Genomic DNA, 17,363 nt, shown 5'->3' with positions numbered 1-17,363 from the left:
AACCAAGTTGACCCACAATAGCTTGCAATTTTAAATAGTACATTGGATACGTTTTAAATGCTAACCTAATAACAGCACAAGTAGACGAGGCGTACCTTCTTGAAAGTTCAGGGCAAGCTTTCTTCTATTGTATATGTCAGACGATGCCTCTCAGTCCTAACCTGCTACACTGCAGCTGTTCTAACACTGAGCTTGACTGTCTCAGAGAACAGACTGCCAGTTTGGTTGTAATGCACTGAACTTCGTGCACTGGAAAAATGTCAACCAAGGACTCAGATGAGACCCATGAAATCATTTTAATTTGGTTTTTAGATACTGTATGTTGTAACCCAAATTACTAGAGACTGAAGATTAATACACTAATCTCCTGGAGCTACCCAGCTGCAATTAGTTCTTGAATTTTAATGCACTCTCTGTTCATCCTATGCTCCTCAGTCCTTCCTCCACGTTTTAAAAAAGAATTGAAGAATTTGGAAGCCAGAGAAGGTGAAGCGGCCATTCTGTGCTGTGAGCTGACTAAGTTCGCTGCCCCAGTGGAATGGAAGAAGGGGCCCAAAGTGCTGAAACCAAGTGACAAGTTTAGAATGAGACAGGAAGGCACCATTGCTGAGTTAGTGATCCATGATTTAGATCTGACAGATGCTGGAGATTATACATGCACGTATGGAGACCAAAAAACCACAGCTGCCTTAACAGTGAATGGTAAATAATATATCCCAAATTAAGTGCATAATTTTCTACTATCTGTTCTGTGAAAAATAATGGTATCATCAACTGGATTACAGCCCTACTTTCAGCCTGCGATAATTTAGTCTGTATATCTAAAAAGTTAAAATCCATGTGCTATAATTTTCTTAAATATTGCTGATGAATTTAGCAAAATTTTAGCGGAAATAGAAATAGACTGTTGGCATTGTTTGGACCAGATGTTGGTCATGCACTCATTGCAGAAATTTCCACAGAGAGTTGGGAAATACACCTCAATTTCAACAGCAAATCCTTCTGATTTTCATGTTCAATAGTAGGTGTTAAAACAGTAACATTAATTTTATCACGATAAATGTTATGATGTTACATTCCAAGAACGGGGAATATCATGATAACAGCCAACACCATGACAAGAGACATATTTCCTTATCAATTTTGAACAGTGTATTAAATTTCCTTCGCAGGAAATATAATCGTTGCTACTCTCACTGGGAGGTCGGTAATGCGACATCCAGTGGCTAGTTGATGACACTGGTATGTTAGTGAATTTGCACAAAGCACGAAAACCACCAACACTTAACAGGAGCACCGTGTGAAGGTTGTTGTCTTGCTCTTTAAAACTCCCTTTAAATGGAAAATGAGGCAAACACCTGTATGCGACTGTGGTCACCAGGCATAAGCAATGGAGCACATCATATCTGAATGTCTCCTTTGTTCTTTTGCCAGGGGCCTGAAGGACATTCACCAGCTCACTGCTGCAGCAATGTGCTGGCTATCAAATCTAGATATAAATTTGTAATCGTTGATACTTACCCAAGCCATACGAAAGAAGAAGAAGAATTTCCTTGGGGAGGTACCGACAGTCGTGTTATATTGAACTAGGCATATTGCAAGGACACATCTAAATGAGAAAGGACATGTCAGCCAGTGCCATTTCATTTGTGACCCTATTATTTTATTTATTATTTGTATTACAATAGCTCCTAGAATCGTCAATCAGGTTTAGGAATCATTTGTTCTAGGCACGATACAAATACAGTAAAAAGGAGGTCCCTGCCCTGAAGGGGATCTGAAAGACGAGGATGGTTCTCTAGCTGTTTCATTCTGTGGGGCACCTTATAAAAAGAGAGATCTGCCTTAGGATAGGGTCTTTTCTGAACCTCCCAAGCCACCACTATGTGGTCCTCAGTATGATTAATTCCGTTTCAGGGAAGGCTTTGCAGACCACTGGTGGTCCATGGATCACAATTTGATAATTCTGTGGGTTAGTGTGTTTGACATCTGTGCCAGGTAGTTGCCGTAATGTGAATGTTCATGTACTCTGTCCATTCTGAACTCCTCAGCTCTGCCTGCACGCTTCAAGGAAGAAATGACAAATGAGGAAGCCACGGAAGGTGGGAGAGCCACTCTGCACTGTCAGCTGACCAAGGTTGCTTCGGTGGAGTGGAAAAAGAAGCACAAGGCACTCAAACCAAGTGACAAATATACCATGAGGCAGGAAGGTGCCATTGCAGAACTAGTCATCCATGATGTAGAAGTCAAGGACTCTGGCGATTATACCTGTGTATGTGGAGACCAGAAGACAACGGCAGCTTTGATAGTGCATGGTAAAAAAAAAAATAATCAGAATTTTTTTTTTAAACTTGTGATTTTTCTACCATCCCCTTTGGAAAACTCAATATTGACAGCCACTAAGCTCCCATTCTCATCTTACCATAATCGGACTCTTCTATAATACATTTTCCTTCCTTTTTCCTGATCTCCATCTAACTCACTGAAGCCCTACTTCTTGTACTTGCTCTTAACACCCTATGTGTTTTTCTATTTTCCATCTAATCTGTGCATGTTTCGTGCTTACATTATACTTCTTCTGGAAGGATTTCACTTACTTGCATTGTTTTTGTGTTGCTTGTTTCAGAATGAGCCAGGAGAGAAGGTGGGGCTGGAATTTTTATATTTCTTAAATGAGAAGAGAGGTCTTTGGTTATAATTTAACATTTGGCTGACAGTTTTAAGGGCTCAGGATAGTAATACTGCAAGCAAGCGATGGTTCTGTGCAGTCTTTCTTACAATTCTAACAATACATCCTGCATATTTGTCTATTTATTTGGCCCACGTCGCCTCAGTATCTGAGACATTATTCAGGCTTATCTGCACAATCTCCCTCTCAGGTAGGGAAGTATTATCATCGTGTCCATGGGACACTTGTCCAAGGTCACAAAGAAATTCTGTGCTAGAACCAGGAACTGAATTCAGATCTCCTGAATCTCTGTTCTTGCCTGACTCTCCTCCTTCCATCATTGTCCTGACCAACAAGACATTTGCTCTTCCAGTCTTGAACCTCTTATGAGGTGACCAATTCCATAATGAGTGGAAGAATATTTAGACATGGACAGAAGGTTGTGACCGTCAATTTAATTTATTTGTCATCTCTGGAGGTTGTGAGAATGTTTCCTCACGCTTTGTTCCTTAGCCCTACCAGTACTTTTCCAAGAAGAATTAAGAAATGAAGAAGCCACAGAAGGTGGCGCAGCCACTCTGCGCTGTGAGCTGACCAAGGCTGCGCCAGTGGAGTGGAAGAAGGGACACAAGGTGCTCAAGCCAAGTGACAAATACAAAATGAGGCAGAAGGATACCACTGCAGAGCTGGAGATCCACAATCTAGATGACAATGATGCTGGTGATTATACCTGTGTGTGTGGAGATCAGCAGAGCACAGCTGTCTTAGCAGTACATGGTAATTACAAGTATCATAATGAAGTTAATAATTTTCTAATAACTTTAATAATTTTCAGGTTCATCCAGTGGATTCAAACATCTGTCCTTGTGTAATTTGTCATTTCTATACTTTTTCCTTTATTATATTTGTTGCATATAGGAGTCATAGTAATTAATTTTTTTTTGTTGAGCCTCCCTCCCCGGTACCCCAACTCCATAATACAATATCTGTGTTAACAGCCTGATCCAGTTACCGCTCATTACAGAATAAGTGTGGGATCAGGCCGTGTGACAGGGTGCTCTGGTCACTGCAGGCCAGTCCCCCTCCTGCCTGTTCTGGGAATTAGCTCTGTGCAGCCCATGCACCTTGTTGGGGTTACACTCTGTCTATTTCTCCCTCTGTGGTCCCTCTCTGAATCCAGGAACTGCGGCCTCTGCTTTGTGACTCAGCTGTCCGGCCAGGTCACTGTGTGCTTTTCCCTTCTGGAGATGCGTATCAAAGTCCCTGCTCACCAGCAATCTCAGGCAGTCCTCCCATTCTCTGCTCCAGGTGCCACTCCCTCTGTGGCTGGTCGGGGAACCAAAGTCCACCCTCTACTCCGGGTTCCAGCTCAGGGACCCTCTAAGCAGCATCCAAGGTGTGATTCCTTCCTGCACCTTGCTGCCTTTCCCTGAGCCTCTTCCTTTCCTCCTGGCCCTCCTCACTCCCTGGGGTTTGCCAGCCTCTCAACTCCTTCCTCCCAGTGTGTAACCAGCAGGTATTTGTCATCCCCACCCCCCACCCCCCCGCCACCCAGCACACCTCCCTTCTCCCAGGGAGTGACTGCAGACTACCTCCCTGCAGCCCCCTCTGCTTCCAAGTTCCTGTTTTTCTATAAATCCCTCCCATTCCCACACAGTCGAGATTCCCCTGATTAGGGCTTTCCTCCCAGGCCTAATGCTCCCAGATTGCAGCCTAACTGGCTGATTGGACCCACTTGGTCCAGTTCAGCTCTTGCAGCACCAGTGTGGGGAGTATACCCCATCACATGCCCTAAGACAGCTCTCTCTTTTTATCACCTTCTTCCAGCCTGTGATGTTTTCTACCCCCCTTTCTTCCACCTTATTCTCTGGTGATTGTGCTCAGAGCTCCATTTTAATGCTCTGTCTTTTACATCCTCCAGCTCTGCCTGCGCTCTTCAAAGAAGAACTGAAGAACGAGGAAGTTACAGAAGGTGGAACAGCCACTCTGCGCTGTGCGCTGACCAAAGCCACTCACGTAGAGTGGATGAAAGGGGACAGTTTGCTCAAAGCGAGTGACAAATACAAAATGAGACAGGAGGGCACTGTTGTTAAACTGATTATTCATGATCTAGAACTGAAGGATGCTGGAGATTATACCTGTGTGTGTGGAGACCAGAAGACAGCTGCTGGCTTGATAGTGCATGGTAAAGCAAAAAATCAAAATTCAATTGCCTACCAGCCCATCTGCTATAATTTTTACCTGCATCTGTGTCTGGGGCTTTTTTTTTTTTTTGGTAGTTGATTGTTTATATGTATTTATAATTTTTGTGTTACTTTGCTCTTTATCGCTTGTCTTATTTCTTGGAATTACATTCGGTGCATTAACAGTCCTGAAATATATTGTGAGGAAAGGAAGCTGATTGCAAAGAGTTCTCAGCTTCCTTTGTTCATGCTGCTTTTCTTGTTTCCTCTTTACAGTGTAATTTTTGTCCATTTTCCCCCAATCACACCAGCTACCTGGCACTTACAGTGTTTAATGTACTGTCCATCCATTCTGTGATCCTCAGCTCTGCCTGCGCTTTTCAAAGAAGAACTGAAGAACTTGGAAGTCACAGAAGGCAAAACAGCCACTCTGCATTGTGAGCTGAACAAGCCTGCTTCAGTGGAGTGGAAGAAAGGGCACAAGATACTCAAGGCGAGTGAAAAATACAGCATGAGTCAGGATAGTGTCACTGCTGAGCTGGAGATCCATGATCTAGGTCTGCAGGATGCAGGAGATTACACATGCATGTGTGGCGACCAGCAGACCACAGCTACGTTGATAGTAAATGGTAAATAATATATTCCAAATTAATGCTTAATACTCTACCATTTGTTCTTGTGAAACTTATTATTGTTCCACAGAAGATTCACCTAATTCTCTTGGGCTCTTATTAATTTGTGTATAGCTGAAGAAGGAGAACTTCTTGTTTCCATATGACTTAGATGGTAAATTTAAAAAAGTATTCGATGTTCGTGATCACCCAGTGTGGAGACTGGCTGGATTGAATGTAGATGCGGAGCAGGGCACATGTTATATACGCTTCCCCACACACTTTTTATAATCCACCTCAAACCAAGCTGATCCATTGTATGTTGAGCTTCCTCTGTGCCATGATTGTCATATGAACTTTATTTTCCAGGACATAATGATATTGACCACAATCTGACTGGCCAGAGTCAAATCCCAAAACTAACCAGATTTGATCCTAAGTTATGAGAGATGAAAGGCTACAGCATTAGTTCATGGTACCAGCCACTTACCACAGACTTTTCAGTTTTAATGCATTGTCTGTTTACCTCATATTCCCCAGCCTTGCCTGTACTTTTCAAGCAAGAACTAAAGAATGAGGAAGTTGCAGAAGGCGGATCAGTCACTCTGCGCTGCGAACTAACCAAAGCTGCTCCTGTGGAGTGGAAAATAGGGCACATTGTGGTCAAAACAAGTGACAAATATAAAATGAGACAGCAGGGTGCCATTGCAGAGTTGGTTATCCATGATGTAGAACTGAAGGATGCTAGAGATTATACCTGTGTGTCTGGGGATCAGAAGACAACAGCTGCTTTAACAGTACATGGTAAAAAAAAAAACCTGTCAATATTCAATACTAATATGAATACTAATTTTCTAGTATCACTCCTGAAACTCAAACTGTCAGACACTGGAATCATATAATGACTCGATATTAATTTGCAATTTCTCTGTTGCGTCTTCCATCCTACTTACTATTCATTTCTTTGTACGGGATAATACTTTGGGTCAGAATTCCTGGGCATTGCCAACCCACCCCTCAACAAGGAGAAAGTAAAGGAAGTTCCTTTCAGTTTTTCTCAAGCTCTTTCATCTTGTGTATTTTTCTCATTTTCCTCCACCTCCATTTCATCAGCTGACCCCAGCCAATTGTGATTCTTCTGCAAATGTTAACATCTGGTCTATTGTGCCCTCAGCTCTACCTGCACGTTTCAAAAAAAAATTGAGGAACAAGGAAGCTACAGAAGGTGAAGCTGTCACTCTGCGCGGTGAGCTGACCAAAGCTGCTCAGGTGGAGTGGAAGAAAGGGCAAAAGGTGCTCAAAGCAAGTGAGAAATACAAAATGAGACAAGAAGGTGCCATTGCAGAGCTGGCTATCTGCACTCTGGAGATGAAGGACACTGGAGATTATACCTGTGTGTGTGGAGACCAGCAGACCACAGCTACCTTAACAATAAATGGTAAAAATAAACTGTCAGCTAATATACTATCAGTGATTATGCTGTTTTATTCTGCTGCCTCCTTAGAAACAAATTTGGAAATGAATCCTTGCTCTGTGTACACATTTCCTTAATCTGTTGTACTTCTGTCCACCTCATTCATTGCAACTCCTTTTGTTTGGAATAACTTTCCTAGGCTCTGAAGACATGGAGGTTGTTTATACAAAAAATCCTATCCTATCCCATCTTGTTTTATGTGACACATCCTAATGCTCCCTGTCCTTTCCTAAAGCATGGGTTTTTCCTTTCTTCTGACTCCTCCTTTTCTGGGCAGTATTCTTTCCCTGTCCTCCTTTCCTAGTTAACACTCATTATGCACGAGGCACATTTGGGTGAAATTTGCATCATAAAAATTAGTTTAGCACTAGGGTTTTGTTCCTGTAGCCATTGTTTGTGTCTCATATGGATGTTTTTATTTTGGGATATGATTTCTGAGGAGATAAGTGAGAAGCCAACATTCTCTGGTCATGTTTTTGAGGCTTTCCCATAGACCTCAATTTAAAACCAGAAGTGTGTGATTTATGTTTTGCCATCTAGTTGCTTTCATTATTTTAGCTTGTAAGTTGTCTGAGAACTTATCGGTAGACCAGCCTCCAAGAGATCATGTCCATATAGATAGAATAATAATATATCTAGCAGCGTAAATTGTCAATTCCATTAATGTAGGCACTACATCTCATTTGTAATGCTGAGATACTAGCCCATGTAGTTAATCGGGAACAATAGTCATGAACATGTTATCAGACATTGTTTAGAGGAGATTGTTTTCTTTAGAGGATTGGTGAGACCTATCAAGGCAGATATCTGAAGAAGATAAATGAGGAATGCGTAAACAGAAAAGTCATATCCTGGGGAAGGAGGACAAGTTAGGGTTAAAAGTTCTGTGAAGTTTGGATTACTTCTCTGCTCATGGTGAGCCCATTGGCCCTGACTGCATTTTTAAAAGAAGAACTAAAGAATGAAGAGAAAACCAAAGCAAGGAATCATGCCTCACAGTCAGCTGACCAAGGCAGCTCTAGTGGAGTGGAAAAAGGGGGCAGAAGGAATTGAAAGCAAGTGAGAAATACAAAATGAGACAGAAGGAGGCCATTAAGACGGCTAATGATCTCCAATCTAGGTGGAGGATACAAAGATTATGGTCTTAATGCTCCCCTTGCTGACATGAAAGATAGGTCCATCAATGGCTATTAGCCAAGATGGTCAGGGATGCAACCCCATATTCTGGATGTACCTAGCCTCTGATTGCCAGAAGCTGGGAGTGGATGACTGGGGATGGATCATTCAGTGATCGCCTTTTCTGTTCATTCCCTCTTAAGCACCTGCATTGGCCACTTGTTGGAAGACAGGATACTGGGCTGACCCAGTATGGCCGTTCTTATGTTATGTAAGTCAGGAGTAAAATTATTGAGGTCAGTAACGTTTCACAAATGTAAAACCAAACAAAACAATACAAGAATTCAGACATACATTTCAACTGGGATATAATATCACGTTTCACTTCTCTGCTGTTTCTCCGTTCCTCTCAAGCCCTATCCTCCTTCACTCTTTTCTGCTTTCCCCTCCACCTCCTGTTTTTCAACTACAGCAGATAATTGCATCAGTTTGTAACACACTGTATATATTGCATCCTTCAGCTCTGCCTCCATCTTTCAAAGAAGAAATGTGCAATGAGGAAGCCACAGAAGGTGGAACAGTCACTCTGCACTGTGAGCTGACCAAGGTTGCTGCCCCAGTGGAGTGGAAGAAGGGGCACAGAGTGCTCAAACCGAATGACAAGTACACAATGAGACAGGAAGGTTGCATTGTGGAGCTGGTGGTCCATGGTTTGGATCTGAAGGATGCTGGAGATTACACCTGTGTGTGTGGAGACCAGAAGACCACAGCCGCCTTAACAGTGCATGGTAAAATAAATAGCTATGAGACACCACATGTATGCATTTTTATTTACTGTCTTATTATGACAGCAGTATTATTCCATTGCAAGCTCTTCCTTAGCTGGATTTTATTAGCTTGTTGTGTTCTTTTCCCATGGTTTTAGTTTGTCTTTTTACATGCCCTTGCAATTTGCTTGCATTACTCTTCCTATGGTTTATAATGGGGAAAAGAATTGTCTATATGCAAATGTTCTTAGCTACATTTCGTCCTTCCCTTTTACTTTATATCCTTCTTAAGGTCCTTGTCCAATGCCCACTGAAGCCAATGGGAGGCTTTCCATTGCATTCTATGGACATTGGACCAGGCCTTCATACTGTAGGATTCAACTTTCTCCCCAACACACCAGCCAGCTGCCAGTGTGAACTTTCATGCATTCTCCATTCATTTTGTATTCTTCAGCCCTGCCTCCACTGTTCAAAGAAGAACTGAAGAGCTTGGAAGCTACAGAAAACGGAGCAGCCACTCTGCGCTGTGAGCTGACCAAGGCTGCTCCAGTGGAGTGGAAGAAAGGGCACAAAGTGCTCAAAGCCAGTGAGAAATACAAAATGAAACAAGAAGGTGCCATTGCAGAGCTGGCTATCTGCACTCTGGAGATGAAGGACACTGGAGATTATACCTGTGTGTGTGGAGACCAGCAGACCACAGCTACCTTAACAGTAAATGGTAAAAATAAACTGTCAGCTAATATACTATCAGTGATTACTCTGTTTTATTCTGCTGCCTCCTTAGCAACAAAATTGGAAATAAATCCTTGCTCTGTGTTCACATTTCCTTAATCTGTTTCACTGCTCTCCACCTCATTTACTGCAACTCCTTTTGTTTGGAATAACATTCCTTGGCTCTGAAGACATGGAGGTTGTTTATACAAAAAGATCCTATCCTATCCTGTCTCATTGTGCTTTATCCGACCACATCCTAATGCTCCCTGTCCTTCCCTGAAACATGGATTTTTTCCTTTCTTCTGACTTCTTTTCTAGGCCATGTTCTTTTCCTGTCCTCCTTCCTTAGTTAACAGTTGTTATGCATGAGGCGGGTTTGACTGAAATTTGCACTAGGGTTTGTTTCTATAGACCTTGTTTGTGTCTCCTGTGGGTGTTTTTATTTTGGGGTATGATTCCTGAGGAGATAAGTGAGAAGCCAACATTCTCTGGGCATGTTTTAGAGGCTTTCCCATGCACCTCGATTTAAAACCAGAAGTGTGTGATTTATGTTGTGCTGTCTAGTTTCTTTCATTATTTTAGCTTGTAAGTTGTCTGAAAACTTATCGGTGGACCAGCCTCCAAGAGATCATGTCCATATAGATAGAATAAGATTACATCTAGCAGTGTAAGTTGTCAATTCCATTGACATAGGCACTACATCTCATTTGTAATGTTCTTGTGAGAGGTGAGGTTATTCATCAGGGACAGTAAGTAAAAACATGGTCAAACAGAACCAGGAGTTGCTTTCTTTTAAGGATTGGTGTGTCAGTCATATCAAAGCAGATGTTAGAACAAGATAAATGAGAAATGTCTGAATGGAAATAACATGAGAAAGGAAGAGAAATTAGGGTTCAAACTCTGGAATTTTGATGCCCACTTTGTCCATGTTGCATCCCTCAGCCTTGCCAGCACTTTTTAAAGAAGAACTAAAGAATGTGGAAGCTAAAGAAGGTGGAAATGCCACTCTGCACTGTGAGCTGACCAAGGCTGTTCCAGTACAGTGGAAGAAAGGGCACAAGGTACTCAAAGCAAGTGAGAAATACAAAATGAGACTGGAAGGTGCCATTGCAGAGCTGGTTGTCCGTGATCTAGATCAGAAGGATACAGGAAATTATACTTGTGTGTGTGGAGAACATCAGACCACGGCTGCTTTAACAGTACATGGTAATAATATTTTGTCATGAACTATGTCTAATTTTTCTTATCACCTGCATCCTTGGTAGGAAAACTTGGCTCTGTGTCCACATTTCCTTTATCTGTCACGTCTGCTTCATTCACTGCAGCTCCATTTTTTTAGAATAACATTCCTTTGCTTTGATAAACTGGAGGCTACCTGTATAGAAAAATCCCATTCTGCATCCTCATGAACTATCTAACACATCAAATTTCTGCCATTTCCTTTCCTAAAACACAACTCTGACAATTCTTTTGTCTTCCTTTTCTGGCATTTTCTTTTCCTGTCTGTCTACTATTTGTATAGGGAAATAAATACTACTCTGATCACAAGAATAATTTAATCAGAACTTCTACTGTAAGAACTGTTTTGCACTAGGGTTCTGTTCCTGCAGCCATTGTCCATTCAGATGGCTTTGCTTTGAAGTCTGATTTTCTGAGGAGATAATGATGATTTCTTGATATGATCTTATTCTGTTTTCACACTAATATAAAAATCAGGGGTCACATGGTTGAAGTCAGTACCTCAGTTTCAAACTAGTTTAAGTGGGAAATACATCACATCCACGGAGTTTGGATTTAGGCCCATAGTTTGGAATTGGGATTCAAATTTGGAATTTTGGTCTGACCCAACCTTTACATTTTAATGTTTTGTTTCTTTTCCAATTTGAGACTGTGCCATTACAACTTGAAAGTTGAGATACTAGTCCATGTAGTTAATCGGAGACAATAGTCATGAAAATGTTATCAGACATTGTTTAGAGGGGATTGTTATCTTTAGAGGGTGGGTGAGATGTATCAAGACAGATATCTGAAGCAGATAAATGAGGAATGCATAAACAGAAAAATCATATCCTGGGGAAGGAGGACAAGTTAGGGTTAAAAGTTCTGTGGAGTTTGGATTACTCCTCTGCTCATGGTGAGCCCATCAGCCCTGAATGCATTTTTAAAAGAAGAACTAAAGAATGAAGAGAAAACCAAGGCAAGGAACCATGCCTCACTGTTAGCTGACCAAAGCAGCTCTAGTGGAGTAGAAGAAGGGGGCAGAAGGAACTAAAAGTAAGTGAGAAATACAAAATGAAACAGAAGGGGGCCATTACAGAGCTAATTGTCTCGGATCTAGGTGGAGGATACCAAAGATTATGGTCTTAATGTTCCCCCTCCTGACATGAAAGATAGGTCCATCAATGGCTATTAGCAAAGATGGTCAGGGATGCAACCCCATATTCTGGATGTACCTAGCCTCTGATTGCCAGAAGCTGGGAGTGGATGACTGGGGATGGATCACTCAATGATCGTCTTTTCTGTTCATCCCCTCTTAAGCACCTGCATTGGCCACTGTTGGAAGACAGTATGGCCGTTCTTATGTTATGTAAGTCAGGAGTAAATCTATTGAGGTCAGTGACGTTTCACAAGTGTAAAATCAGACTAAACAGTACAAGAATTCAGACATACATTTCAATTGGGATATAATATCACTTTTTACTTCTCTGCTGTTTCTCCGTTCCTCTCAAGCCCTATCCTCCTTCACTCTTTTCTGCTTTCCCCTCCACCTCCTGTTTTTCAACTACAGCAGCTAATTGCATCAGTTTGTAACGCACTGTATATATTGCATCCTTCAGCTCTGCCTCCATCTTTCAAAGAAGAAATGTGCAATGAGGAAGCCACAGAAGGTGGAACAGTCACTCTGCACTGTGAGCTGACCAAGGTTGCTGCCCCAGTGGAGTGGAAGAAGGGTCACAAAGTGCTCAGGCCGAATGACAAGTACACAATGAGACAGGAAGGTTGCATTGTGGAGCTGGTGGTCCGTGGTTTGGATCTGAAGGATGCTGGAGATTACACCTGTGTGTGTGGAGACCAGAAGACCACAGCTGCCTTAACAGTGCATGGTAAAAAGGAAAAGAAAATAATTTCGGAAGTATTTTTAAAACCAGCTTTGCTTATTGAAATAATGTCATGGGATGCAAAGCTTGCTATTAAGGCTTGTACTCATACAGTAATGCTCCAGCACGCAACAACTATAAGGCTGGGGGACTCTGTTTAAAATAGCTCTCAATAATACTGTGCTAGAGTCCTCATGCATTTTATACTGAGAAGATGTCTTAAGAGAAGGGATTAAAAGTCTCCTAAAATGAAAGAAGGATGTGACTCATCATCCTTTTTAATTCTGAAAGTGACATGTTTTTATCTCTGTACATTATCTGGGCATCCTATATAAGTGCTTCTTGCAATTTCCCTGCTTCCCCTTCTGCTATTTTAGGAATACTGCTTCTTATTGTTGTTATGTGAGAGGTGTGGTTTTATGCAAATTTTTGGCTGAATCCTGCATCCTTTGCTAGCTACCATGAGATTCATTAAGAAGACTAGTATGAGCAAAGCCTTTGACCAATATTCCTTTCTGGTGTGCTGTATTCTGTACTTCAAGCCTGGGATGTATGTTTGTGACTCAGGTTCTCCTCCATTTACTTTGAATTGACCCTTGGTGTACTATAGTAATTTTTATTATGGACACTCTTTTGTGATGGATCATGTTTGCAATTTAGGAGATATTAAACAGATCTAGAGCAATTCATTGTACGAGTACATCACACAAACCAAAAAATGCAGCCCAGGTGAACTGAATTGTTCACTGAGCTTCACAGACTCTTTGGCAAAACTGGGCCAAGTTTCAGACAAGCTTGCATCAGTTTTGGGCCAGGAATACAATTAAATCCGCAAGGGGAGCACAAGAGCATAGCCCAAGTGGCCTAACAAAGTGGCCATGCAGCAAAAGGGAATTGCAACACAGAATCCTGTGCAGGCCCCACGATGGGCCATGTAACTCTAATTTCGTCCGTAAAACCCTCCTTTAGGAAAAAATATTGAAATGCTTACTCCTTATTGCAGATGTTCAGATCAACTCTTGAGCCCCAAGAACTTTTGCAAGACCATGGGGCGGACCCAGCACATTTGTTACTTTTGTATCAATAAAAGCCGCCTGCCCCCTGTAGGTCCTGGTTCATGTTAAGAATGAGCAAAATACATAGCAAGAGCTGCTTCCTGAAATAGATACCTTCTGGTTCTGAAAATATGCACATTACCTCTTTGGGATCTACTACTGTAGATTCCTGAGGTCTTGACACACCAAAATAATTCATTGTAGAGGGTTACAGAGTTCAAACTCTTTCTACATTATCTCTCCCCCAAGAAAGCCCAGTTGTGGTATGATGCACGTTATGTTTTTATTTCATAGCCCTACCAGCACTTTTTAAACATGAGCTTCGGGATCAGGAGGCAGAAGAAGATGGCACAGTCACACTGCAGTGTGAGCTTACCAAACCTAGTGCTCCTGTAGAGTGGAGGAAAGGAGCTACAACTCTCTACCCTGGACTGAAATATGAGATGAAGCGACAAGGGCCCATTGCTGAGCTGGTCATTCATGACTTAAAACTGGACGATACAGGAAAATATACCTGTGACTCTGGGGATCAACAGACAACAGCTGCAGTGACCATACATGGTAGGCAGAACATTGCAACACTTGCTACGCAAATGTGCTATGAAATAAGGTCCTTCTAATTTTGCTTTAGTTGCCTTGCTGCTGGTCCTCTATTCCAGTGTATGTTCTGCTGTGCTCTTGGTGTATTCATAGATTCATAGATACCAAAGTCAGAAGGGACCATTATGATCATCTAGTCCGACCTCCTGCACAACGCAGGCCACAAAATCTCACCCACCCACTCCTGCCTATTCCACTGAAATCTGAATGGATTGTTCCCACAGATCTGGCACATGTGCCAGTCTTGGGGTTGAGGGGGTTGCCTGGCATACCTGAAATGTTTAAGCAGCAGCAAAGCAGTTAAACAATCTGGTGATATAAAGGTACTGGTGCACCCAAGCCGTCTGAGTGGAGTGAAGTTGACAGCAAATGAGAATTTGGTGAGCTCTTCTATAATGGCATTATGGCTACTGCTGTTTGTGGGGGTGACCCCATATTTAAAATGTTTCTCACGCTGAATGCTCCCAAGTGGATTTTTGTAACCCAAGCTGAAGTCCGTGGAGTTTCACTCATAATTAATTTGGTCCAACTTCAGATGTTGTCTGAATCCGTAGGGCAGGGAATGACCACTACTAGTGAAATGGGTAAAAGTGCCATGTTTATGGGTTTGTGAAAAGTGAAAGTTTTTTTTAAATTTTGCTTCAAATTACTTTATGCAAATGAAAGGCAGTTTATGTGGCAGAATTAGCTGACTTTTCATCATGAGCAGCTGTTTTTTTTTTGGCGACAGGAAAATTTATTCGCAAAAATTGTTGGCCTTTTCAGCTCAAGAAGATTTTGCCCAGAAGGGAAAAGCTCTATCTGGTGAAAGAAACTTTGCTGTCAATCAAATATTGACTATAGCTACTGTATAACTTAAGTGTTGATGACAAAAAACCCAAAGAGGAGTTATTTGTTGCTGAAGTCCCTTTTCTTTTTTGAGCTGTTCTTTTTATTTTTTCATTAATAATAAGTGGTAGGACAGGCAGGTAGAGTTGTAGGAAACAGATATTTATTAAATGTTCTGAGTAGTCAGTGCTGCACACTGACGGTAGAGTTTGAATGCAATTAGTGTCGCTCGACTTGCCTGCCTGAGCCCCCGGTGTCATACTAAACTAGGTCCTTTCTGAAAGCTGAAACTTTCTCCAGTTCTATTCGTATTACATTCATCTCCCATTGAACTAACCACTGTCACATTTTGAAACTTAACATTGCCTGTTATGCATTGGCTGAGAATTTATCTATTGCTAGTATTATTTATTTATATTACTGTAGCCCTGGTCACAGACCAGGACCCCACTGTGCTTTGTGCTGTACAAACACAGAACAAAAAGATAGTCTCTGTCCCAAGTTTCAGAGTAGCAGCCGTGTTCGTCTGTATCTGCAAAAAGAAAAGGAGGACTTGTGGCACGTTAGAGACTAACAAATTTATTTGAGCATAAGCTTTCATGAGCTACAGCTCACTTCATCGGATGCATTCGTTTACAGTCTAAAGGAGAAGATTCTCTAAGCTAAACACAACAGGCTGTTGTAAATCTTAAAACCTGATAGGAGGGAAAGGGACCACATAGGAGGACAAATTCACTACCACTTCAGCCCTTGCTTTCAGATACTGTGTTCTTCAAATGCAGCCTCTTCTGTTCTTGTAGAGATGCTTCCATAGAAAAGTCTGATCAGATTAGATCAGTGGCTCTCAGACTTGTTCATTTTGTGGACTACTTTGTGAGACAGATCTACTCATGAACAAACTCTGCTCCTAATGCCACAATCCTTCCCCCACCCCACCACCGTTTCTAGGTTCAGAAATGGTTCATGGAACAGACTGACAAGAAGTGGTCCACAGACCAGTGTTAGAGAAACCCTGGTTTAGCTTGTTCTTGATGGACCCTGGTAGATATCTTCATCTGGGGACTAACATGCACTTAAAATATTTACCTCTCAATTTTTACAGCCCTGCCCATGGTATTTAAGCAACCCCTTCAGAATCAGGAGGCTGAAGAAGGAGGTACAGCCACATTACATTGTGAGCTGTCAAAACCAAAAGTTCCAGTGGAATGGAGGAAAGGAGGCCTGGGGCTGCAGCCTAGCAATAAGTATGAAATGAAACAGAGGGAATGCATTGTGGAGCTCTTAGTACATAATCTCCAAGTCGAAGATACAGGAGAATACAGCTGTGATATTGGGGAACAGGAAACAAAGGCTTCTTTATATGTGAAAGGTAGGAGATGAGAGTCCCTTGCTGACTTCGCTCCTGAAACAATTGATTTGCTTCAGCACACAAAAGTAACATGATTGAATTATATAATTTTGGGGTATAATGATTTTTTCCCTTCAATCTTATTGATTTTCTTTAAAAATAAAGTCGCCCGGCACCATTATCCTGAAGGGAACAGTGGTATGGAAGAGGAGATGGTACTTTATTTTAAGAGAACGTATTTGTTTGTCGGAGCTGGGACGGGGTCAGGCCAGACAGCTACAGGAGTGTGCTCCTATTGGATTCTGGAAAGGTGTAGGATCTTCCCGCAGTACAGGAGAGTGCTGGAAGGCAGATATATTAGCCCCAAGATAAGCAGGTCCCTTTTCCCTTGGTAGCTGAACAGGGGTTACTCTAGGTTAATTAGGACATCTGGGGCCTATCAAGGGTCTGCCAGAACCTGTTAAAAGCCTTCCCTCCAGCCAGATAGGGCACGCAATAGGAGCTGAGTGGGGAGGGCAAGCTACTGGAGAGCTGGGCAGTGCAGAGGCTGACAAGCATTAGGAGAGAAGCCACGCAGGTACAGAGGCGAAGGGTGGGAGAATCCCTGCCTAACAGGGTGGATGGCCCTTCTGGGCTCCGGAGGTCTGAGGGAAGAGACCCTGCCAGAGGGGAGAGATTGAACCGAGTGTCTGGTCTGTTGCCACCACGACCAGAGGGGCTACCAGAGACTGAGGGGCTCTCCTTCCTTCCCCCTGCCCCATCAGGGAGGGACCCTGCTCTGACAGGGTGTGGACAGTAAACCCAGGGGCATGGGGAAAATTCTGAGGGAAAAGAGGAATACCCCAGCCCGCCGCTAAATGGAAGCGTGGGAACCACAGAGGCAGAGAGGAAGCTCTGTCAC

The 17,363-nt window shown here is 42.4% G+C and overlaps 1 protein-coding gene across 1 annotated transcript in view; it reads left to right on the top strand.

Annotated features, from left to right (window-relative positions):
* Positions 1 to 17,363, top strand: part of OBSCN (obscurin, cytoskeletal calmodulin and titin-interacting RhoGEF) — a 289,193-nt gene that overhangs the window by 136,754 nt on the left and 135,076 nt on the right. The window contains exons 49-61 of the mRNA XM_074946416.1: positions 436 to 702; positions 2,052 to 2,315; positions 3,182 to 3,445; positions 4,590 to 4,853; positions 5,217 to 5,480; positions 6,003 to 6,266; positions 6,637 to 6,900; positions 8,574 to 8,840; positions 9,274 to 9,537; positions 10,476 to 10,739; positions 12,371 to 12,637; positions 13,981 to 14,247; positions 16,217 to 16,483. Coding sequence (XP_074802517.1) covers positions 436 to 702; positions 2,052 to 2,315; positions 3,182 to 3,445; positions 4,590 to 4,853; positions 5,217 to 5,480; positions 6,003 to 6,266; positions 6,637 to 6,900; positions 8,574 to 8,840; positions 9,274 to 9,537; positions 10,476 to 10,739; positions 12,371 to 12,637; positions 13,981 to 14,247; positions 16,217 to 16,483 — 3,447 coding nt within the window. The remainder of the gene's footprint in view (positions 1 to 435; positions 703 to 2,051; positions 2,316 to 3,181; positions 3,446 to 4,589; positions 4,854 to 5,216; positions 5,481 to 6,002; positions 6,267 to 6,636; positions 6,901 to 8,573; positions 8,841 to 9,273; positions 9,538 to 10,475; positions 10,740 to 12,370; positions 12,638 to 13,980; positions 14,248 to 16,216; positions 16,484 to 17,363) is intronic.

Source organism: Natator depressus, chromosome 2, assembly GCF_965152275.1.
Source record: "Natator depressus isolate rNatDep1 chromosome 2, rNatDep2.hap1, whole genome shotgun sequence".
NCBI classification, from domain to species: domain Eukaryota; kingdom Metazoa; phylum Chordata; order Testudines; family Cheloniidae; genus Natator; species Natator depressus.
Note: the sequence above shows the minus strand (reverse complement) of the source record. Positions and strands in the feature narration are given on the sequence as shown.